We start from the raw sequence: 25,681 nt of genomic DNA on the forward strand, positions 1-25,681 counted from the left end.
AGCAGGTGTCGGCACCCCGTGGCACATGTGCTAAGCATGGCAAGCAAGGCCATTTTGCTTGGCACGCTGCAGCCAGCCCTGGCTCCAGGAAGCTGCTGCCAGCAATGGAGCCTGAGCTGCTCCTGGCAAGGCTTGCAGTATCCCAGCTGCTTGCTGGGAGCAGCCCGGGATCCTTGCTGGCAGCAGCTCCCCAGAGTTGGAGTGGCTGCAGCCAGGAGGCTCCAAACAGCTGTGCTGGGCTCCCGCATCAGCTCTGCACTGGTGCGTACAGGGGCGCATCCTAGCGGGCAGTGGGGGAGGGGCATGAGGCAGCACAGCCCTGGTCTCTCCCCTGCTCCTGGCACCGAGGTGATGAGCCCGACACAGCTGTTTGCAGTCTGCCTGCTGCTTGCTGCAGCTGCCCGGGCTGGCTCCAAACAGCTGCGCTGGGCTCATTCCCTCCCTGCCTGGAGCGGGGGAGAAACCAAGGCTGCACTGTCTCAAGCCCTGCCCCCACCACCTGCTCTGAGGCGCGCCTGCACACACCGGTGCAGAACTGATGCTGGAGCCCGGCACAGCTGTTTGGAGCCTCCTGGCTGCAGCCGCCCCGGCTGCTTCCAGCAGGAAGCTTGGGATGCTGCAAGCCCTGCTGGGAGCAGCCCAGGCTCCAGCAGCTACCCAGAACCGGGGTAGCTGCTGGCAGCCACAGAGCCCGGGCTGGGGGGCAGGGGCTTTGGGTGTGGGGCAAGGGGCAGCAGGGCTGGGGGCCAGGGGCTTTGAGTGGGGGGGTAAGGGGCAGTAGGACTAGGGGGCAGAGGCTTTGGGTGGGGGGCAAGGGGCACAAGCAGGGCATCCTGCCATGCCCTCATTTTTTTTTTTTTTTTTTCCCTGCGATGCTGGCACTCTGGCACCTTAAGAGGTAGGCATTTTAGTGTTTTTCGGCACTCTGGCCAAAAAACATTGCCTACCCCTGGAGTAGAGGCTTCAAAAGGAACTGATGCCTCAGTCACCATTCTCGTAATGCTTCAAGATCCTATCTTTGCATAGACTAGCTACTGCTTTGGAGCCACTCTCAGTAGAATGTGCAAATGGACCACCACTCAAAGGAGAGAAACTGGAGGCCTTTGACATGAGTTGTTACATGCCCTCCCTTCTTCAGAATCCTTTACATCTATATAATGCTGCCCAGAGGAAACAGTCCAGACAAATTATCGCCTTGTATGTTATTAGTATGAAGCACAAAGAGACGGGGTGTAAGGTACTACAGAATAACATAAGCACGTGAGGCCCGCACACCTTCATCTATAGTTGCACATTAAAAACTCCAGTTTATTGTAAAGCAAGTTTCCTTAATGACTGGTATTTCTAACCCTTGCTTTTCTTAATTTAGAAGTTGTGACTTGGGGATGCTCTTAAGTTGTATTTTTTAAATCATTTGTCATATTGTCCTCTGTGGCCTTTGGCTAAGATGCTGTATTAACAAACAGGTACTACTTAATGCTTTCCCTTTTTTTCTTTCCGTTATAGGGGGAGTGAAGCTCGGTTTAGGAGACTTCATTTTCTACAGTGTTTTGGTTGGCAAAGCCTCAGCAACAGCAAATGGAGACTGGAACACAACTTTAGCATGTTTTGTAGCCATACTAATTGTGAGTATAATATCACTGAGTAATGGTGATGTTTCATCGCATTCCTCTAACCAAAAGCCATAGCAGTTTAATCCACTGGGAATGCCATATGTTTGATTTAGTGCCTGCTTCTGCTATCACTGAAGTCAGTGAGAGCTTTGCAGTGGATTTCAAGGGGAGATCAGTATTTAGCTTTAACTCGGGAAACCATAAAAGCCCCACTGGGCTTTGCAAAGCAAGTTCTAGTATTTTCCAAACTTGGACCCTTTGAGTTAGTTTCTGTACTGTTCTAACGGATGGAAATAGCCACCCAAGGAAAAGAAATATATATTATACTGACCCTTTTATTAGCTTTTTAAGCTTAAAGTGGTCTATAATCTATCTCTTTGTTGGTTAGATTTCCACCATATAATTTTCCCTCATCTTTCTCTTCAGGGTCTGTGCCTTACTCTCCTGCTGCTTGCCATCTTCAAGAAGGCCTTACCAGCTCTTCCAATCTCCATAACCTTTGGGCTTGTCTTCTACTTTGCCACGGACAACTTGGTGCAGCCCTTTATGGACCAGCTAGCATTCCACCAATTTTACATTTAGCACACTTGAAATTTGGTATTTCTTGGATATTCTTATTGACTGTAATGGATCTGGAAGAAGAGGGTTTTTCCTTGGTCCTCACATGACATGAAGTTCAGTGCTCCAAGATTTCCTGATGGTACCATTATAACTTTCTCCCATGTTTTCCTGAGACAGCTGCTGCACTGGGCACCATAAGGTTCTTCTTCATAAAAATGGCTTCTTCTTATGGATCAGAATTTGGTGCCATTGTCATAAGCTATCTGAGTTATGGACTGTAATAAGGACTACCTGTGTAAATGTTGCTAATGCTTCCACCAGCAATATGACACCTGGGCACAGGTTGATTTCTTTTATTATTTTTTTTTTTTATTTTTTCAGCATTAAGGGCACTCAGGACTGCCACACAGTCAAATAAAGGAAATTAAGAAATCAAACAACTCTTTTCAAATGGGTTACATAGCAAAGTCACCTTAGCTTAAACCATTAAAGCAATTACGTTAAAAGGTTTAGTCCTGGCCCAATTTGGATCCCTGGGAAAGGACTAGCTATTGCAGCAATGGGAGTAAGGAAGAAAGATATCTCTGCTGAAAAGAATTCTACTATGACATAGTTTCTGTGCCTAAGTGTGCTTGGTCTTAGTAAGTTTTATTTAAAAGGTTATTTTCACACTGGAACTCTAGCGGCTATACTTGGTTTACTAATACTTGGCATTCTCAAGCATGGAGTACACATATAGTACTACCGCTGCCAATTTCTTATGTAGCTACTGAGACTTGGACTGAATAATTTGGAACAAGTCAGTCATGAAGTCCTAACTGGATCCTTGATTATAAAAGGTTATGGGATTAATACTCTGACATTGCAAGGCAATTTCTGGATTTATTTTTGTGCTTCTGTTAACATTTTGGTACAATATCAGTGTAAACCCTGCCTTTAGATGGCCACTAGCCTGCATTCTGTAAAGTTATTTTGCCCCCTGCCAAATTTGTCCATGTACAAAATAGGCAGACACTTGCAGCAGCATTACAGGACTTGAACCTCAGTTTTTCAGTATAGAGGACGGGGAACTATTGCTAATAGCACTTCTGCCATTTCCTTTAAACCTCTCTCTTCAAAAATATGTAGCTGAAACCATCTTGTATGCAGGAAACTTAAATTGAATGGCACTACAGTTCCTAAGTAGTGTACTGTTGACTTCACCATTATGTTAACCCTTAGTATCAACCACTGTCTTATTTCAGACTAAAACCTAAGGTTGAATGTTGATTTATATTATGCAGTATATTAACTGAACAATATTCAGTAGCTAAGTGAGACATCACTTAGTGTTGTTGGGGCCTTTTTTTTCCAGTGATGATGCAATGTGCAGAGTAGGAGAGAGGAGAAACCTGGAAAAGCTAATGGGAGAAGAGAGCCAGAAAGGTGAAAGGAAGATGGGTTGAGAAGATGATAAACTTTAATCTCACCATAATCTGCTTTGTTCGTTGTTTAAAATCATAATATTTTGGTGTTTCTTTGAATTATCACTTCGAATTGGGGTATCTTGGAGGAAATGAGATGAGGGAGACTGTTTTATGTAGTCTAAAAGAATGTGTTTGCTGCAGTTGAACTCCAACGAAGTGTGTAATAAGTGGAGAGGTTTAACTCTTGACAGGCATTCTGGTTTGATAGTGGAGTCCTTTCTAAACTTACTTGCCTATAAATTATACTGGTACAAAGAGGCACAACAAAGCCTTAAAGCAAAGGTTTTTTTCTGTAGAAAGGGCTTTGCTTCAGAGAATGTGTTCGCTCATAGGACTGAGACTTGTATTTATGGTTTCAGCTTTTTGTTTGAGTATTGGATAGCATGATTTTGGATTTGCCTTGAATACCAGGAAGCTTGTTGTCTTTAACTGTCTTAGGAAACATTTGTGTATTGTCCAGAGTAACCTACTAGCCATAGAATTTTGGTATCTGGAAATTAGGGCAATTACATAAAATAAGGTGAACTTGCCCTGCTCATCTGAGAGTATTTGCATTCTATTCATTCCCTGTGTTTGCCTGTTCAATTCATTATAGATGGCATTAATAAAGTAACCATATCATCAGTACCTCATTCTGACTCTCCAGGTCACACTTGCCTGTGTATTTGTAAAGACTAGTTCACTGCTCCAGATTTCACTTAAGGGAATTTTATTTTAAATATTTTTAAACAGCTGAAAAACTTGTATTAATTTGCTTTGCTTTTATTTGTTCCCCTCATGAACTTTCATCTCTGGGAAATTCAACTGTGTGTTTTGTTGGGCATCCTATCCAATTATTCTCTCTGTTGAAATGGATTGCCAAAAGTTGGTACCACTATGAGCTGTTTGCATATCTGAGCCAAGTCTCAGTTAAGAGCTGTTAGTAACATGCAGAAGTTGTCTTTTGTTTCACGTAGTCTCTGTAGGAACTCTGACTCCTTTAGGGGTGGATCTAGCATCCATCAAAATAAGAACCTTTTTCACTTTACTTCAGTGGCTGTTTGGTTCTGTCTCTTAAGGAAGAGTTCAAAATGTTCAAAACATTTAAACTAAGTCTTCCACTGCCTAAGATCATCATCCTGGACTTAATTTCTACTTGTTGCAGAAGGCTGTGGTAGAAGTTACACAATGTGTGCTTGTTTTCTAATGTGTGCCTCTGTACCTCAAGATGCACAAATTTAAAAGAGAAAGCTGCTTTGATCCATCTCAGTGCATAAGCATTATGGTTTTTGTATCATTTCTCTTCCCCCCTGACTCCCTTTCAGTCTCAATCCACCTTAAAAAAACAGACAGACAAAAAGACCCGCTAATTTATTATATTGGCCTGTTTCAATCTAGTTTGCTTAGCGTAATCAAAAGATTCTTGGTACCTATTAGCCCTTCTGATTCTTAAAATAAAATGCAGTAGACAACACACTAGGCTGCAGAAAGAGCTGTGGACTCTTCTATCGTGTAACTTCAGCAGAAGTGCCTCTTTCATCCATGTTCCAAACAGTCAGTCTTGACTGACCAGTAATGAATAGACAAGCAGTCATGCTTCAAGACCGAATGCAAATTATCTTTGATAGCTTCCCTCCCCTTTGGAGTTGCTTAAGCAATTAGTCTTCTTTATTAGCTGTTCATCCACAAGGTTTCATAAACCATAACCCTGAGTTTTAGGCACACTTAAAAGTGGCCCCTGGAATTTATGCCATATATTTTCTTCCTCATTCCCTGTGTTATGAGAGTTAGTCCAGAGCAAGCAGTCATAAAAGATTTTTGTAAACAAGAAACCACTTTCATGGCTGTAGTGAATGCTGCTGACATGAATAACTAGAAGCTCTTTATGAATGCAGTACATCTGAATTCAGATGCTACCTGTGGGGAGTGAGTTTGGAAGGTAGGCACCTTTTATGTAGCATGTTTAAAAACTGCCCTTGCTGGGCAAATCCTAATATTTTTTTTTTTTTTAACCAAATATTCAAGGGCTGAAGTCTGCTGAAAATAGCTAAACTTGGAGTACAAAGCAAACCCTGGATGTTCCAGGCACACAGAATGGTGCTGTTTAAATGCATCTGTTATTGGCCCTCTGGGCCTATACATGATGTTTGCCCTGCCTCTACTGCAGTGAGGAGGAGTTATCTCGGAGTACATTTGAGTGGAATTTCAGGATGGATGATGCAGTGGGAAGGAACTTCTCCACACACCTTATTAACCAATACTATTTTAGCAACTATGCCATTGAGACCAGTATAACAGAGACTATGGCACATGTCTGCACTATGATGGTTTCAGCATATGTTTGGTCATTGAGAATGCTGGAATATGGACTTGAATGGGATTCTTTTACACTCAAGCATATGCTGTTTTCTTTTTTTACAGACACTGGTTTGTACATAATCTGAATTGAATGTGAATAAGTTTTTTAAACACCTTTCCAATTCTTGATAAAATACAGTTTTGATAGATTATTGCAAATTTTCCTGTATTTGTCTAATTATTAAAATAAAGAATGCATGGGTCCTAATTTTGCTATTTGTCCTGGTTTAAATGCAGTTGAGTTTTAAGTATGAATGTATTAAACATTAAAGCTGTTGGAGGCCTAAATGCTCTAAATTTTATATTCAGTATCCTGAATGAATCCTTCTTTTAAACAGTGTTTTAAAGCTTCTCATTTCCCAAAGGAACAATTTCTTCAAGCTGGAATTCTTTCGAAACACTTTAAAAAAAAGTTTCCTTTCATATTCATTTAGAGAATCTGTCAAAACCCATTATAAGAGCCCACATGAGACATAATTAAGGCATGAAATAAGCTTTATAAAAATATACTGAGACTCAAGCTGTCTTGCACTAAAAAAAAATAATCTTAGTTTGGCAACATTATGTAGGCACTTGAAGAAAGCACCTCTCAAGTAGCACCTAAATGATCTTTTGTCTTCATAGAAGGAGTCTCCCTTCTCCTCTCCTACTGCAGCATTTCAGCTTTAATTTACTCAAATTTGCACTCAGTAGTGGTAATGTTTTTGTTTGGGGATTGTCCTGAGTCTGTTGAATTATTATGTAAATGCATATATTTTGTTCTGTTAAAAGAACTAAGCAAATAGTCATAGTGAATAATGTTTGATGTTAGCTGTTTACCATGCTTTTATATACAAGCATCTTAAGATTTCTCAAATATACTTATTCAGTAAATAATTCTAGTCTGTAGATGTTCACAGGGAGTTCCTTGCTAGCATTCAGGGTTCAAAATGTGATCAGTCTGTTGCTTTTGACTGGATACTTTCTTTCCTTAATATTATTCCCTGATTGCATAAGTATAACTTCTACTGCAATTATTTCCACAAGAAATTTGATTATAAAAAATTAAGAATTTAATTTCCACCAGAATTCTTTAATTTGCTTGACTTGTTTTTGCAGATATTCCACGTGTTATCTTGCCTTTGCTTTTTTCTCCTTTTTTCTATGGAAACGCATATTCCTTTTCTGAGAATGGAGTGTTAATATTATTTTTGCTGCCTCCATCTTAGTTGCTGTCACTCCAGCTGCATAGGTCTCGAAGAGAAAAATCATAGCTAACAACATTTTTGAGAGTATTTTTAAATGATGTCCCAGTTTTAAGTTGTGATTAGCATGGGATCTTGTTAGGGTAGAAGTAAGCTTTGGCGAGGTAGCAGCAATACTTGAGAACAAATCCTTGAATTATTCATGCTCAGAAGAAATGTATTTTGATTAAGTGTACCCTTTAAGAACTTAGTGAACATGCTTGTTGCACTCTAAAATTTCAGGATGTAAAAGTGATATAATCTTTTATCCATTATTTCTTAGATTGTTCCCTTTCCTTGTTCCTTTCAGCTGTAAACCTCTGGCATTACATAATATGAAATTCTGGTAAGCAGGTGGTTCAGATGTTGCTGTACCTACATTACTATGGAAATGGCTGCTCCACCTGTAATGGAGATGCTTCGATTTTGAATTACCTGGAAATGGCGTTTGAGACCAAGATGCTTAAGGGCAAGTTATGGTTTACTGTAAATGGGGTGTAACTTCTGAATTGTTCAGAGTAAGGGAGCCAGCAACTTTTCATTGCCTCCTTTGTAAAATTACTAATACATCATGACACATTTTATTGATATATTCGTCAATGAGAATGCTGCCAGCATTACTTCTATGTTTAAAACTTCATTTGCCTTTGAGTGGTACTTTCAGTTTGTCTTCACGGGACACTAATGTAGAATCATAGAAGTAGGGTCGGAAGGGACCTTGTAGATCTTCAAGTCTGACCCCCCGCCTGGGCGGGAGGGAAAAAAAACCCAAAAAACTGGACTCAAATGAGTCCAGCCAGGTAGGCATCAAGCCTCTTCTTAAAGACCCCCAGGGTAGGAGCCAGCACCACTTCCCTAGGAAGTTGGTTCCAGCTCCTAGCCGCCCTAACTGTGAAGTAGTTCTTGCGGATATCTAATCTAAACCTACTCTCCAATAATTTGTGTCCATTGTTCCTTGTCATGCTAGGGGGCGCTAGGGGAAACAGTGTCTCCCCCAAACCCTTCTGGTCCCCCCTAGTGAGTTTATAGACAGTCACCAGGTCCCCCCTCAGCCTTCTCTTGTGAAGGCTGAACAGGTTTAGGTCCCGCAGTCTTTCATTGTAGGGTCTGCCCTGTTGTCCCCAGATCATGCGGGTAGCCCTCCTCTGGACCCTTTCAATGTTGTCCACATCCCTCCTGAAATGGGGCGCACAGAACTGGACGCAGTACTCCAGCTATGGCCTGACCAGCGTCCCATAGAGGGGGAGGATCACCTCCCTGGCTCTACTTGAGATGCACCTGTGGATGCACGACAAGGTGCAGTTAGCCCTGCCAGCCGTGACCTCACATTGTCGGCCCGTGTTCATCTTGGAGTCAGTAATGACTCCAAGATCCCTTTCTGCCTCTGTGCTCTCAAGAAGGGAGTTTCCCGTTCTGTAAGTGTGCTGCTGGTTTCTACTGCCCAAGTGCAGCACCCTGCACTTGTCAGTATTGAAACGTATCCTGTTTATATTAGCCCACTCCTGTAACCTATCCAGATCTTGCTGCAATCTTTCCTTCCCTACTAGCATGCTCATCTCACCCCAAATTTTGGTATCATCAGTGAATTTAAACAGGGTGCTTTTCACCCCATCGTCCAAATCGCTGATGAAGAAATGGAACAGTGCAGGTCCAAGGACCAAGCCCTGGGGGACTCCACTGCCCACTTCCCCCCAGGTTGAATATGACCCGTCCACCACCACCCTCTGAGTACGACCCTTGAGCCAATCTGCAATCCATCTGACTCTGTAGGTATCAATGCCACAGTCGCCTAGTTTTTTAATGAGGATGGGGTGGGAGACGGTGTCAAAGGCCTTGCTGAAGTCTAGAAAGACTACGTCCACAGCGACACCTGCATCCATTGCCTTTGTGACCTGATCATAAAAGGCAATCAGGTTGGTCTGACGTGATCTGCCCCTAATGAAACCATGCTGGTTGCCCTTGAGCATCATCCCTGAAGCCGGCCCATCACAGCTAATGTGTAGTTCTAGTGTTCCTACTTTGGTAAGGTGGGGGTTTTTTAATCTGTTAAAACCTGGCAGTTTCTAATTCAGCAGATACTTTCCTTTTTAAAAGTTGATCATTTGACTTCAGTGACTAAAAGAAGTGTTTACCAATTTGATCTGGGTAGCATTACAATCATAGCTAAGTCATGGTCATAAGTGTTAATATACAGATATTTGGGATACTTAAGAATATTCCTTGGAAAAGCACAAGCTGGATTCTGTTCCTCCAATGTAACTGTCAGATGAGAATTGACAGGCCACATTGGATCAATAGTTCTGGGTGGATCCCCATGGCTGACATTAGCCAATGTGGGGTTCTTGGTAAGACAACTGAATGGAGCACCATAGTGAAGTAACCTGCTCACAAGGTATTTTTCATCTTGGTTCATCAATTTGTTTCTACCGTAAAGGACAAAGGGTTACTGTAGTGATATCAAACTCTATTCAATGGAGAGGGTTGAATTCTATATTTAATTATGACTATCAAGGAGTACACCCTAGCTTTGCAGATGGCTACACCATTAATGGGAAGTTGGTACAAAAATCAGGGAGGGAGGATAACTTTGTTATTGTTGCATTCACTTTGAATGGGACTGATTGATTGAAGACAAGAAACAGGGTACAGATGTAGGGTACAGAACTGATACACCAGCTGTTGCCTGCAGAATCTCAGAGGCAAACTCCTACATCAGCCTTCGATTACTAATCTGTAACCTCAGTATAATGGTATAGGATCTTGTCACTTTCTATTCTTGGTTTTATTTAACAAGCAAGGATATTTAATAAGTGCAGGATAAAAATACACAAAAAAGCATTTATAAAATGTAACAGGATTTCCTCTTTTTAAAGTGTACTGCAAGACTAGGTAGCTGATTCTGAATCCTTTAGGTGATTCATGTATAAGCTTCCAGTCAGCTGCTAAGGTTTCAAAACTATTTTAAGGACAGTAGAACTTGGCAGTTACCATAGCAGCAGTAAACCTTCTAATCTCACTTCCTGTGGAGATGAAGCCGTCACTTGCTTATCCACTTATGGATCTTTAAAGCAGGTTTTGAGAGAGGACTCCAGAGACGGCAGCATGAATAGATATTACTGACTGCAACCATAATGCTCAAAGCTGTTGTTCAATCTAATGAAGACAGGGTAGATTTGCACCCCATGCTATAAATTAGTTAACCTGTAAGCTTTCCTGAGCCATCGCTCACTTCATTTTGGGATGATTTCATTGAGGTCATGACTCTACAAAAGGTTAATAATAAAACCAATAAGGAAACTGGTCAAAATACTATTGCAAACTATAAGATAGACATCCAGCTATCATAACTATATAAAATTACTAGCGTCCTTTATATGGGCAATGTAGTCTAGGTTTTAGAGAGTTGGGAGCCTTAATGTCCACAGTCGTAGTTAGGAAAAACCCATCCTGGAGCAGGTGTCTATCCTATTTACATAACAGTAGTATTTATAGATCCTAGTTAAAATTGGGCCCTGTAGTGCAGGATCCTCAGGATCTTGCAGAACACTTTACATTCCACAAGTAGTAACACTTCTCAGCATATCAGATCAGAGGGGTTAACAGGCTTTCCTAATTTGAAAGAAGGGAATTTTTAAAGTTATAAGTCATTGTGCATTGGCATGGTTGCACATAAGTTTTCAGCAGGGTCTGGCCAGAGCCCCTGTTTTCAAGCAGTGCATAGCTCAGGGATGGCCACTGCTTGTCCCTTCATTTTCCCACTTACTAAATAGAGTGGGGAAGGGGAGGGTACGAAAGGGTAAACAGCAGCAATGTTTACCCCCCAGGCTCTGGAGCAACACGAAAGCAGGGCCTTTGGCCAGAGTCTGCCCCAGTTGGCTAGTAGTGAGCTCAGAGCTCACTGATTACATGGAGCTCTGCTAGGAGCTCAGGATGACAAGGCAGTGAGTTTAGAGCTTGCAACACAGCCAGAGCAGAGTATACCCCTCTTGCCCCCTTTCTGGATCTGCCATTGCTGATGTAGTAACTATTCTTGCAGATGCCAGGGAATTTTTTGATTGTTTTGTTAGAAAATGTGGATTCATTGGAACTTAAACTGTTGGGCAGAAAGGGCTGGTTTCAATATTTTCCCATCGGGGGAAGATTTCAAAATGTCCCATTTTAACAGTTTTATAATTAAGAAGTTATATTTTTTTTTAGTTGGATATGACCCTCTTTTGAAACTTTTAATTTATTTACTATAAAATGAAGGCTAGTATCTAAGTAAAATGCTTTGATTGACTTGTACTAAAATTTCTTGGGATTTTTTTTTTAATTTGTCAATCTGTTTGAGATTGAACATTTTTCTGAACTCAAAATGAAGATGGAACGTCCGAAGTCGGGAATCTTTTACAGGGACAGGAAAACAGTTTCCTGCCCAGCTCTACCTTGTGGTAAAGGGAGTTTTGAATAGTGAACACTTTTATTATCATTACCTAAAAGCACCCTTAATGTTCAGTTGGGGTTATAATTTACTTGCACTGTCCGTAAGTAATTCCCCAAACCTGCCAATCTGGGAATACATCCATTACAGTACTTGAAAGATTTCAAATGTCAACAAGTTTGTCTCCTTGACCATACGATATAAAGCATTCTGACTGATTAGATGAAGCTTGGAAAGGAATAAGCTCTACTACTTTTGATTATTTGTTTTGCAAACTCCTGTCATGCTGTACTTTTTTTAATGTCCAGAACAGTTACAACATTAGGTAGGGAGCCTTTTGGTGTGAAGTTTTAGATAAAAATAAAGAAGATGTCGCTTTACATGCAGCTCAGCTTAAGAAGGCAGCTCTGAATTACAGATTTGAAAACTTTAGACAAGCATACAGAACTTGTATAATAGCAGCTAAAACTGGAGGTTTAATAAGAGGAGAGGGTAGAGGTTTAACAGATTTTAAATTGCTCAGCACAAGGTCTTTCTTCATATCTTACATGGTATTGATCATGTAGACCCTCAACAGCAAATAATCATATATGATTGTTCTTTTATTCAAACAAAGTATGCTGTTGCATACATCTATATCTGTCCCATCACCAGTTATAGGAATTGTGCTTCCAAGCACTCTTACCCTATGTGGCATGTTCAAGGGGTGAGAGGGGTACTATAAATATAGAATTGAGCTTGCAAAATTTAATCAAAGAAAATTGATTTGTATACTGTGCATTTATCAAAGTGGACTTGTAGCAGTATAGACAGAGCTTGTGCATTAAGTGGGATGCTAGAGGTGTAGCTGTTTATGTAGAAGCCAACTCTGACAGAACTCTGACTTGTGTTATAGGGAGTGGGGATCTATTCAAGACAATTTAAGATGAGTATATGTGCAAGAACACAAATTGCCATCCTGGCTGAATCCAGTAATCACTTCAGTAATTTCCTGACCCCAGATTCTCTAGTACTACATAAAGTGATAATGGGTGCATTGCCAACATACAGATGGTTTAAATGCAGTAATGGTCAGTGTTAGCTGAAACTGAAAGGCACAAACCATCCCTTAATGGATTTACATGTGCTATACCATGCTATATTTCCCTTCAGCATTTAGTTTTCTGGGTGTTGCTTTGATTGATTGTGGCTGATCAGTCATCACTGCTGCTGTTTCTAGGAGGTAATTGTGAATGTGGATGTAACCTAAGAAGGGGATATAGTAGTTTATATGGCTTTACTTTATCATTTTCTGGATTTTGCATTTGTTCTTGAGGTGAGTAGTGTTTTCTATAGTAACTTCAGCTATTATTAACACCATAATTTTGGGAGTTTCTTTCCTGTTTATATTAATGAGTTGCCTTCCTTGTGGTATGGAGGGAACACTCAGGGTAGTGTGGGATACCAAGGTTTGCAGCCACCCAGAAATGGAAGAGCTCAGTTCTTGTGCAACTTCCCTCCACTTATCTCAGCTATGTGACCTTGTATTTCTGGCTCTTCCGCATCTCAGTTAGTCTGAGGAAGGATATTATTTTGGCTCAGATACTGTTAGGGAGATGCAGATGCGTCTTGCATAAGCCCAGGCCCCTCTTGGCTGCTTCCCATCTCTCTCATTTGTCTCTGGCACTGAAAACATGGCATGCCTTACTGTAGTACTGAAGCCAAAAGCAGCCATTCCCAGCCACTATGGAAAATCCCAAAAAGTCCTTGCCCTCCGTCTGTGTGGATCTTTGTCATTTTTCTCTCCTTTTGTTCTTCTTGTCTGTTTGCATCTTTTAAATCTGCACTTTGTGAGATGAAGGAGGAAAGGTTTGATAATCTTTCAGAAGTGGGGTCTCTGGACGTAGTCTGTGCAGAGCAGCCTATAGTGTCTTGACCAAAACCTTTCTGATTTCATTTGGCCCTGACAAGAGTGAAGCAACAGTAGCCCGTGACTAAGTTTGTGACCACTGCATTTTTTTGTAAATGCTGATTATACACCTAGCCTTTTCTTTAGTAATATCTTTGAAGCACTTTTCTGAACTAATAACCTCCCCAGAGCGCTTGAGATATGGCCATGACTGGAAAATGGTTCTGGATATAGTTTCATAGTAGCTGGGTCAGGAGGGACCTGAACAGATCATCTAGCCTGACCCCCTGCCACAGGCAGGAATGAATGCTGCATTCACAAGACCCCAGACAGGTGATTATCCAACCTCCTCTTGAATTTGCCCAAGGTAGGGTCAAAGACCACTTGCCTGGGAAGTTGGTTCCAGATTTTGGCCACCCTAACTGTTAAAAATTGCCTTCTGATCTCTCACCTAAACCTATTCTCCATCAGCTTATTACCATTGTTCCTTGTCACCCCAGGTGGTGCTGAAGAGCAAAGGGCTCTACCTATTTGCAGTTGGTCTCCCCTCAGCCTCCTCTTGCTGAGGCTAAACAGGTTCAGGTCCCTCAGTCTCTCCTTGTAGGGCCTGTCCTGCTGCCCTCTCACCAGGTGGGTGGCCCGCCTCTGACCCCTCTCCAGGCTGGCCACATCCCTTTTGAAGTGTGGTGCCCAAGTACTGGATGCAGTACTCCAACTGCAGCCTGACCAAACTCTCATAGACGGGGAGTATCACGTCTCTGGACCGGCTTGAGATGCACCTTTGGATGCATGACAAGGTCTGGCTGTCCTTGCTGGCTGCGGTCTGGCATTGGCGGCTCATGTTCATCTTGGAGTCAATAATGACTCCAAGATCCCTTTCTGCCTCTGTGCTTTCAAGAGGGGAACTCCCCAGCGTGTATGTATGCTGTGGATCCCTTCTCCCAAGGTGCAGCATCCTGCATTTGTCTATGTTGAACCCCATCCTAGTCTCATCTGCCCACTTTTGTAGTCTGTCTAAATCTAGTTGCAGCCTTTCTCTCCCTTCAAGTGTGGCCACCTAGCCCCACATCTTAGTGTCATCAGCAAACTTGGACAGCGTGCTTTCCACCCCCTCTTCCAAGTCACTGATGAAGATGGTAAACAGTGCGGGCCCAAGGATCAAGCCCCGGGGTACCCCACTGCTCACATCTTGCCAGTTTGAATACAACTGGTTCACCACTACTCTCTGGGTGCACCCCATCAGCCAATTTTTTATCCATTCAACTGTGCAGGCATCAATGCCACAGTTGCTTAATTTATTGATGAGGATGGGGTGAGAGACAGTGTCCAAAGGCCTTCTTAAAGTCCAGAAAGACTAATTCCACAGTGACATCATCATCCAAGGACTTTGTTACTTGGTCATAAAAGGCAATCAGGTTGGTCAGGCAGGACCTGCCTTAAATGAACCCATGCTGATTGCCCCTGAGCATGATCTCCCCTGCTGGCCCCCCACAGATGTGCTCCTTGATGATTCTCTCCAAGATCTTCCCGAGCACTGAGGTGAAGCTTGGGTCCTCCTTCCTCCCCTTCTTGGAAACTGGCTAATGTGGTCCCAATTTTCAATACCCTGGCACCTGGCCGGATGACCATGAATGCTCATACAACCATGCCATTTTGTACTTTTCTTCATATATCCAATCCTATGACCCTTTCCTTTCTGGATGTGCTACAGCTTATCACTCTTTTTCTGATAATGAGGGTGCCCAGAACTAAATCCAGATCCTTGGGAATTTTAGAGGTATGAAGGCAGTTAATCTATCTATCTATCTTGTTAATCTATGACATGGAGCCTCTAAGCAACACTGGGCTGCTTTACTTAATCATTTTCCTGTGACTTATTGAATCACAGTCACCCTGTGATTTTTCTATGCCATCCCCCCTGTACTACTGCTTTTGGCACTGATGTTTTGTCATTTCTCGCCCCCACTGAATAGGTTAAAATTGTTTTCCCCAAGCACATGAGCTTACATTTTTCCCACTCATCTTTTGTTGTTTTCTGTCTGTGTATCTAATTTTTCTCTTAGGGTGCAATATATTGTCTGCTGAATGGTCAATTGACTTTCAGTTCATACCAAAAGTCCCACTGTATTCCTTCTACCTACAATTGCTTTTGTAGCTCCCTCCCAGTTTAGTATCACCTGCAGATCTCACGAATGCACTGCTCATTCTTTCTTCTCATCAGGGAAAATATTGACTAAGATTGGTCCTACCACTGATTCAGATTTCCTCCATTAAAAATATTCCCTATCCTTCCATTTAATTTCTGCATTACCGTTTCTGTATGAGTTTTAGCCAGCGTTCTATTCTCAAGACAGTGTCTTGCTTTTTCCCAAGCTGCTTTGAATTATTTTGGAGAGTCAGTTTATCAAATGTTGTACTAAAATCCAACTAAACGCCCTCTACAGTTTTCTTCTTATGCAGCAGTGCTGTAATTCTCTGAATGAGTGTGTGTAGGGCCACAGTGTGCACATCTGTGATCTGGGAAGACTCTTTGCTAATGAAGACCTGCTGTTCTGTAATGCTGTAACATGTTCCAGCCTATTCCATTATTATGTGTGTCACACAAGTTCTGGGCTGGAAGCCAACTCAAATGTTTCTACAAAGTCTTTAGGCCATATTTTAATTCTCTTTAGACTCCTCCACACTCCTTTCCTTTGAATGTCTCCATCCCTCTGCCCTTAGCGAAGTGTTGAGGGTCGACCTGCCAGTGCTTAAGGAAGCCCACTGGGGCCCTTTGTTGAGAGAAAATGGGGCAGGCTTCTTGAATGTCCCATTAATCTCCCCTTTTGAGGGATCCCACAGCTCTGACTTGAAGCACTGGTCCTAAACAGTGTTGGACTCTGGTGTGACTCCAGTACTGGTTTCAGCTTCAGCTGGCATTGGAAGAGAACCATTTTCTGGAAGATGCAACTCCTTTGCCCCTGTGAGAACCCAAGAGAGGCAGTGGGTGTAGGATGAAACCATTAAAATTTACCAGGGAATAGAGAAAAATGTGTTCAGGTTCTGAGGTCAAAGGATGAAGAGAGAAAGTTTGTGTGGGAGCAGTGTGTGCAAACTCACACTCTAATTCAGTTTGGTATAAAACTTGCCAGGTGGTACTACAGAGCTCATTTAAGGCTGCTTCTGAAGGCAAACAGCTGTTGGTAGCATACAAAATAAAACACAATAGAAAGCATTGTATATGAGGACATAAATAATATCAGATAAGTGCAATGGAAAAAGTTCCTGTCTGTGTGCTATGTTGGGCAAATGGGATGGTACATGTCCGCATGTGTGGTTAGAAAGGGTGCATACACAAAGTGTTCCCAACACTTGGAGGAGGCCTTGCTGCAGACCTTATGTGACAAAAGGTATCTCTGAGTAAGTCTGCCTCCTGATCCCAGGTGCTATCCACAGCCTTGGAACAGATGGCCAGTGCTAAATCCCAATGCGATTCCTTTCTGGAGAATTATACGTGACACCTCCTCATAAGCCGAGAGAGTTGCTCAGGGATGATGGCATTACACTGGGTCATGAGTGAATTAATTATCCTTATTGTCCAAGCAAGTGTATTACTGAATTAACAGAATTCTCAGGGAGGCGTGTATGTGCGTGTGCGCATCACCTCTTCATTCCCCTGACATCCATGCATCCCCTGTGCACTCTCCCTTACCTCCAAAGTGAGTGCACTCCAGTAGGCTCATGGCATCAGCCCATTGACTGGAGGGATTCAAGTAATGAATGTATTATTGAAGGGTTAGGTCATTGTGGGTGGCTGGCAATAGAAGATGTGGCAGGCTGGTATGGAAATGTGTAGGCAGAGCCTTTAAGCTTGAATCACTGGCACTCCTCTCCCCAGCCCCCCTTGCCCACTGATGGGGTTCAAAGAGAAGAGGAGAAATGGGACCTGGTTTGCACTTGATTTATTCTGCAGTATAGCCTACTTGTGCTACCATCCTAGATGGCCATGTTCTTAGTCCTGGGCATGCAAGATCAGAGTGAGGTGCTGGTTTGCAGATGCAGGTGAGCAGTAAGTGCATTAAGCCCACTTAAGCAGGTACTTCTGTGACAATCTCCAGAGGGACAGGCTGGGGGGGTTGACTCTTACAGGCTGCAGATAGAATGTGTTATTGCCACGGCTTTTGCTACACAGTGCATATGTTACTGCAGAGTTGTCAGCCCTTCAGTAGACTTCTACAATGCAGTAAAAATAAGTAGATTAACCCGAGCTAAGAAGATTAGAGATGCTTTGGGGAAGAGAGAGGAGGAGGATGGGTAGAAGAGAGTATAAAAAGAGAAAGCAGTGCTGTGAGTGGTAGGTTCCTGGTGCATGTTACACGGAGCAGCTGTCTGTCCCCTCCGTGTTTGGGTTAGGTCAGCTAAACAGAATTATCCCAGGCATCATGTCCAAGGAAAAACTAGAGTCACTGTTAAAAAGCATGGAGAACATGCTCTCTGAGGTGGAGCAGCTTAAGATCCACTGCACCAAGCAGACGGAGGAGGTGAATCAAATTGTGCAGGAGCTACGTCGAGAGAATAAGGATATGACACAGAAGCATGAGCGCATCTGCCAGGACCTGAAGGAGGCCAAGGAGCTTGTTGTCCAGCTCCAGGACACCAAGGTCGCTTTTGAGGCAAAGGAGCGGCAAGCGCAAAAACTCAGCCGGCAGCTGTGAATGGGCAGAAGGGGAAGCTGGACACATCTTATGAAGACCTAAGAACAAACCAAAACGTTTAATTGCTGGAACCAGAAGTCTCAGGACTGGTATTTCTAGAGCAGCCCTCTCTATCTCCCCCCGGCCCAAGGGAGGTACTGGAAATAGCCATCAGTTTGTGGAAGTGAGATCTAAAAGGCAAGAGAAGCCCAGCTTGGATTCCACATCAGGGGTGGCCCTGATAAGGACTGCACACTTGACCATACTGGAAGGAGATCGCCCTTCCTGTGTGAGCTGTCAAAAATCTTAACCCTGTCAGGGATTGGTGACCACTACAGCATAAGCAGCTCCTCATTTCCCATGGAGTTTACAGAAGGACACAGCAGAAAGAAAATAGTCCTACCTGGAATGGCTGGAGAGAACCAGGCTTTGTGACACCACAAAGGAATAAAGGAACCTCATCTCCCACCCACCATTGCTTATGTTGTTGCCAGTATTTTGATTATTGCTAAACAGGCAGGACTTTTCTGTGCTGATATTAGACTGTGATACAGTCAAACTGGCTTTTCTGAGGGGTTAACTTCAGTATGCTTGACTCCAGAAGACATATGCAAGAGATGGGGTTGTGTCAGCCTTATGGTTCCAAGCACTGGCTGCTAAGAACAGGGTGGGCCACATTGATATTTAATGGTGTTATGGTCCCTCTCGTCCTTTTCCATTCCAAACCAAGTTGTAAGAACTTGGAGGGCTTTGTCTTGCTTATACTGTTTCTCTTGTACTGTTTGTAAACAACGCTTGGGATATTTTCTGCAGAATGCAGCCTTAAACAGGTGACTTTTGACTACATACTGAGCAGTAAGAGAGGTACAAAATGGGGAGAGGCTGGTTACAGAGTCTGGCCTCAGTGCCTGAGCAGAAAATAGTTGGAATGATTCCAGGAAGATGTTTCATTATGTTTAATTATTTCAGTCTGCTGTTTTTTGGTGCATTTTTATTTTCCTCCTTGTAAAAGATTTTCTTTATTCTTACCTTTGCCCAATAAGCTCACACCCCCCTTGAGGGCCAAAGGGCAGGAGAAGTAGAGAAGTTGAAAGGGAAAATGAATTCAAAGTTCATGTAAAATGATTTCAATCTGCTGCTTTTTTTCCCCTCCCCTTTAAAGCTTTTCTTTACTACTGCTACCTTTGCCCAGCAAGCTCACAACTTCTTTGAGAACCAAAGGGTAGGAGAAGTTAGGTAAGTTGGAAGGGAAAAACAATTCAAGGAACCCCAACTTCCTAGGTAGTGTATATGTCTTGGGCTTCTTTATTTTCCTTCAGAAAATTAACCATTGTGAAAAATGGATAGTTTTTGTAATATGGAAAGCATTAGTGTCCATGCTTAATCACCAGCATGAGTACTGAGGCTGAGGAATGACAAGTAGTGAGAGCCATTAGAGCCTGTGTTAGAAGGGAAGGGAGGGGTTGCTTGTTGGTTGTATTTTGGTTTCTTAGCCTGAGTCTCAAGTGTCAAAAACTGTGAACGAGCTGTTTTATAGGACCTAGTCCAGGACAAGCAAAGTCAGTTGGAATTTTACCATTGGCTTCAAAGTGAGCAGGGAGAAGGTAGTTGTTGTTTTTCCCCTCCAATACGGTCACGTTAATCTGGCCTTGATCCAAAGCCCGTTGAAGTAGGAGAGCCTTTTCATTGATTTCACTGGACTTTAGGTCAGTCCTTTTAACCAGAGGGTCACTGTCTGTAAGCTGAAGTACAGTCATTCTACTTCACTGTGAATAGCTTTCACTCCAAGTTCAGCATGGGAACTATTACATTACCCGTTTATTCTATTTGTGTGGTTTGGTCTGGGGTTTTCTTTGTATTTGTTTGGGTTTTGTTTTTGTTTTTTGGGGGGGGAGGGGGAGTTAGAGGGACAAGGAATGAAGGGCTGACTGGAATATTTGACCACCAGTTGTCAGATGAGAGACTTTAAGTGCAACCTGAGTAGAAATGCCAGGGCCTGATTCCTTTGTTTAGTGGGAGCCTGGGAAGCAGGCTAAACCAGGATCCAGCCCTACACATGTTCATATGGTGAAGTATTAGGGTTATTTTCATTTAAGATGAATTTTGTAGCCCGCAAACTGCCTGGCCCTCTGCTTTCTTGTTGTTTTTGAAATAATTAAAATGTAAATGAACAATAAAAGGAAAACAAACATTTTACTCAGCTGTGGGAGCTTCTGCTCTCACTAAGGCAACTTCTCATTTTCTCATCTCCATGCTCTTTTTTATTTTGTAGGTGTTTGCTAAATATAATTATTCTGCTTTCAGTCCTTCGTAGCAACAGAGGAGCTAATGGAAACAACACAGATCACTCAGTGCTCCTGGGTAATCATTATAAATGAGATTCTTTCTGTGGCTCTCAAATTCTTTCAACATAATATTTAAATCCATAACATGCAGGAAATAAAATAGGATTGCTGTGCCATTCTAATCAGTTTCTTAGCAATTAAGAGAGTGTCTGTCTGTCGAGATATAAATGTCCTAAAACAGAAGGCTTGGGATGGAAGGCAAGAGGATGTGTGCCCAATACTAACAGAGTGGAATTGAAAATATTCGGAGCTCTGTCCTGATCTCCCTCATGTTGGTGTTACTCAGAAGTAGCTCCTTTGATTTTTAACACCAATTTAAATGCAGTTAAGAGTCAAACCCTAATTTATTTTTTACCTCCACATCATCTTATGTCCAAGCACAGCTTCCAGCATATGGCCATTTTCTCCAGTCCATTCTGTCCTGAAGTCTTGTTGTCAGAGACTCTCACTCATAAATGACGGAACAGTATTTTTTCATTACAGTTAGTCACAGACCATGGAAGAGTTTTAAAAACAACATTATTGGTATGTTTCTATTCCCCTTCAAAGGGCTATAGAGCAGAAGACACAAAGGTTTTTTGTAATTTTTTCAGCTCACCTGGCATGGACTCTCCTTGGTTTTTCCTTGGTTGGAAATTAATCCAAGAGCCTATAGTTAAGGTAGATGTGTACCTTGTAGACTAACTGAATTAGACATGTCTAAGGTTTTGTGAGCCACAGCTAACTTTATTGGCTGCTAAGACTGATTCATTGGAATTGGGGTGGGCAGATGAGAACAGGATGGGATTCAACACTGACAAGTACAAGGTGATGCACCCGGGGAGGAAGAACCAGCAGCATACCTACAGGCTGGGTAGGTATGGGGAACTCCCTTCTTGTCAGTACAGAGGCAGAAAAGGATCCTGGAGTCATCATTGATGCCAAGATGAACATGGGCTGGCAGTGTGGGGATGCAGTCAGGAAGGCCAACCACACCTTGTCATGCATCCACAGATGCATCTCAAGCAGGTCAAGGAATGAAGGGCTGACTGGAATATTTGACCACCAGTTGGTCCAACCCCCTACCCTGGGCAGGAGAGAACCAGGCTCAAATGACCCCAGCCAGGTAGATGTCAAGCCTCCTCTTAAAGACCCCCAGGGTAGGAGCCATCACCACTTCCCTTGGAAGTTGGTTCCAGATCCTAGCTGCCCTGACTGTGAAGTAGTGCCTTTGGATGTCTAGTCTAAATCTACTTTCTGAGAACTTGTGGCCATTATTCCTTGTTACCCTGGGGGGCGCTAGGGAGAACAAGGTCTTGCCCAAACCCTGCTGGTCCCCCCTAGTGAGTTTATAGATGGCCACCAGGTCCCCCCTCAGCTGAACAGGTTAAGGTCTCATAGCCTTTCCTCGTAGGGTCTGCCCTGCTGTCCCTGGATCATGCGGGTGGCCCTCCTCTGGACCCTCTCAATGCTGTCCACATCCCTCCTAAAGTGCAGCACCCAGAACTGAACACAGTACTCCAGCTGTGGCCTGGCCAGTGTCACACAGAGGGGGAGGATCACCTCCTTGGCCTTGAGATGCATCTGTGGATGCATGACAAGATATGGTTAGCCCTACTGACTGTGACCTCACATTGTCAGCCCATGTTCATCTTGGAGTCAATAATGACTCTGAGATCTCTTTCTTTCACCGTGCTCTCAAGAAGGGAGTTTCCCAGCTTATAAGTGTGCTGCTGGTTCATAGATTCATAGATGCTAGGGTCGGAAGGGACCTCAATAGATCATCGAGTCCGACCCCCTGCATAAGCAGGAAAGAGTGCTGGGCCTACATTACCCCAGCTAGATACACATCTAGCCTTCGCTTGAAGACCCCCAGGGTAGGGGAGAGCACCACCTCCCTTGGGAGCCCGTTCCAGACCTTGGCCACTCGAACTGTGAAGAAGTTCCTCCTAATATCCAATCTAAATCTGCTCTCTTCTAGCTTGTGGCCATTATTTCTTGTAACCCCCGGGGGGGCCTTGGTGAATAAATACTCACCAATTCCCTTCTGTGCCCCCCTGATGAACTTATAGGCAGCCACCAGGTCGCCTCTCAACCTTCTCTTGCGGAGGCTGAAAAGGTCCAGTTTCTCTAGTCTCTCCTCGTAGGGCTTGGCCTGCAGGCCCTTAACCATACGAGTGGCCCTTCTCTGGACCCTCTCCAGATTATCCACATCCTTCGTGAAGTGCGGTGCCCAGAATTGCACGCAGTACTCCAGCTGCGGTCTGACCAGCGCCCGATAGAGGGGAAGTATCACCTCCTTGGACCTATTTGTCATGCATCTGCTGATGCACGATAAAGTGCCATTGGCTTTTCTGATGGTTTCGTCACACTGCCGACTCATGTTCATCTTGGAGTCCACTAGGACTCCAAGATCCCTTTCCACTTCCGTGCCACCCAGCAGGTCATTTCCTAGGCTGTAGGTGTGCTGGACATTTTTCCTCCCTAGATGCAGCACTTTGCATTTCTCCTTGTTGAACTGCATTCTGTTGTTTTCTGCCCACTTGTCTAACCTGTCCAGGTCTGCTTGCAGCTGCTCCCTGCCCTCCGGCGTGTCCACTTCGCCCCATAGCTTAGTGTCATCTGCAAACTTGGACAGAGTACATTTCACTCCCTCATCCAAGTCGCTGATGAAGACATTAAAGAGTATCGGTCCAAGGACCGAGCCCTGCGGGACCCCACTGCCCACACCCTTCCAGGTCGAAACCAACCCATCCACCACGACTCTTTGGGTGCGACCCTCCAGCCAATTCTCCACCCACCGGACTGTGCAGTCATCCAAGTCACAGCCCCTTAACTTGTTCACCAGTATGGGGTGGGATACCGTATCAAAGGCCTTCCTGAAGTCCAAGTATACGACATCCACCCCTCCTCCTGCGTCGAGGCGTTTTGTAACCTGGTCATAAAAAGAGACTAGATTGGTCAGGCACGATCTGCCTGCCACGAACCCATGCTGGTTTCCCCTCAGCATAACTTGCCCTGCCGGGCTCTCACAAATGTGAGCCTTGATAATTTTTTCAAAGACTTTGCCAAGGATGGAGGTGAGACTAACTGGCCTATAGTTGCCCGGGTCCTCCTTCCTCCCCTTCTTGAAAATGGGAACCACATTGGCCCTTTTCCAGTCCTCCGGGACTTGACCCGTGCGCCACGAGCGTTCAAATATTCCCGCCAGTGGCTCTGCAATGATGTCGGCCAGTGCCTTCAGTACCCTCGGATGGAGCTCATCCGGGCCTGCCGACTTAAAGGCATCCAGTTCTTCCAAGTGACCCTGCACCACCTCCGGGTCCACACATGGAAGTCTGGTGCCTTGCTGCTGCCTCCCTACACTCCCAGTGAGAGACTTGTCATGCCTCTCGCTTAGGAACACTGAGGCGAAGAACTCGTTGAGGAGTTCAGCCTTGTCCCCTCTGTCCGTCACCAATTGTTTCTGCCCATTTAGCAGAGGTCCTATTCCTCCCTGGGCCTTCCTTTTACTCCCTATATATCTAAAAAACAATTTCTTATTGTCTTTTACTTGGGTTGCCATCCTCAGCTCCATGGTAGCTTTGGCCTGTCTAACTGCCTCCCTACAAGCACGAGCAGAAGAGGTATATTCCTCTTTGGTGATCTCTCCCTGTTTCCACTTTTTATGTGCTCCCCTTTTGGCCCTTAGTCTGCCCTGGATTTCTCTGGTCAGCCAGGGAAGCCTCCTGGCCCCTTTCCCTCTTTTACCTCTCACGGGGATCGTCTCGCTTTGTGCTCGAAGGATAGTTTCCTTAAGGCACAGCCACCCTTCTTGGGCTCCCATCATTTCAAAACTACTACTCTGTAGTGCGTCCTTCACTAATCGCCTGAGTTCACTGAAATCAGCTTTCCTAAAGTCCAGCACATTCACCCTACTAGTTACCTTACCCACTCGACGCCTTATGTTGAATTGTATTTTTAGGTGATCACTGTCCCCCAGATGGCTACCGATCTGTAGGTCCCCTACTATGTCATCCCCCGTTGCCAATACCAGATCCAGTAAGGCATTCCCCCTAGTGGGACCATGTACCTCCTGCGTCAGGTGGAGGTCCTGTACACAGGTTAGAAACCTGCTGCCCAAGTGCAGCACCCTGAACTTGTCAGTGTTGAAACCCATCCTATTTTCATTACCCCACCCCTGTAACCTGTCCAGGTCCTACTGTAATCTTCCCTACTAGCGTGCCCACCTCACCCCAAATCTTGGTATCATCAGCAAATTTAAATAGGGTGCTTTTCATGCCGTCATCCAAGTCACTAATAAAGAAATTGAACAGTGTGGGCCCAAGGACCGAGCCCTGGGGGGACTTCACTGCCCACTTCCCTCCAGGTTGAAAAAGACCCATCCACCACTACCCTCCGAGTATGACCCTTCAGCCAATTAGTAATTCATCTAACTGTGTAGACATCAGTGCCACAGTCACCTCATTTTTTAATGAGAATGGGGTAGGAGACAGTGTCAAAGGCCTTGCTGACGTCTAGAAAGACTACAGCCACCGTGACACCTGTGTCCAATGCTTTTGTGACCCGATCATAGAAGGCATCTCTGATTCCATTCGTCTGTAAGGTGCCTCTACAGTGCCTTCTGCCTGATGTCAGACTAAGACAGCTGACTACCTCCTTCTGCTCACAAATACCTTGCCTGGCAGTGGAGAGGGCCAAGGGCAGCTGTCTAATTCTATGCATGCGAAGAGCCTGTCTGGATGCTGTTGCTCAGAGGGAGAAGCACAGCATAAGAGTCTGAGAAAGCTGATAGAAAGGCTGGTGAAGGGGACAGAATCTGGGCCAAAGTTCAGATTGTCCCAATTATGTGCCATCATCAATATTCAGAATGAAGAATAGGTGTAGCCGATTTTCAAGTCTGTGACATTAATAAGTACTACTGCTGGCACCTGAATCCAGTACCCTGTGTTAGATTTGGGCTGTAGGCGGCAGCTCTGCCATATTGGGCAAAACCCATTCTTGTATCGCCTATCAGGGTTGCGTTTCAAGTTGGAAGGATCGTGTGCAATGAGCTGATGTGTGGGAATACCGGGCTAGTCACTCAACTTGGTCCAGCAGCCGTCTTACCGAACCCTGAGTGTATCTCTTCCAACGTGTTCCTGCCTCAGGGGCGTAAAAGCATATGAGGGTGGCT

The 25,681-nt window shown here is 44.0% G+C and overlaps 2 protein-coding genes across 4 annotated transcripts in view; both read left to right on the forward strand.

The window, feature by feature from the left end:
• PSEN1 (presenilin 1) overlaps positions 1 to 6,253 on the forward strand; it is a 55,415-nt gene extending 49,162 nt beyond the window's left edge. For 2 of the 3 annotated variants that reach the window (XM_090033288.1, XM_090033287.1), the window contains exons 10-11: positions 1,507 to 1,625; positions 2,040 to 6,252. In XM_090033288.1, the coding sequence (XP_089889414.1) occupies positions 1,507 to 1,625; positions 2,040 to 2,195 (275 nt within the window). In that variant the 3' untranslated portion in view covers positions 2,196 to 6,252. Of the gene's footprint in view, positions 1 to 1,506; positions 1,626 to 2,039 lie in introns of all 3 variants that reach the window. The other variant, XM_090033289.1, reaches the window with a different exon arrangement.
• A 13,144-nt stretch (positions 6,254 to 19,397) lies between these two features.
• Positions 19,398 to 25,681, forward strand: part of PAPLN (papilin, proteoglycan like sulfated glycoprotein) — an 86,830-nt gene continuing 80,546 nt past the window's right edge. The window contains exon 1 of the mRNA XM_090033293.1: positions 19,398 to 19,417. The gene's annotated coding sequence lies outside the window, so the exon portion shown is untranslated. The remainder of the gene's footprint in view (positions 19,418 to 25,681) is intronic.

Source organism: Crocodylus siamensis, chromosome 2 (assembly GCF_052110815.1).
Source record: "Crocodylus siamensis isolate JL-2025a chromosome 2, ASM5211081v1, whole genome shotgun sequence".
Classification (NCBI taxonomy): Eukaryota; Metazoa; Chordata; order Crocodylia; family Crocodylidae; genus Crocodylus; species Crocodylus siamensis.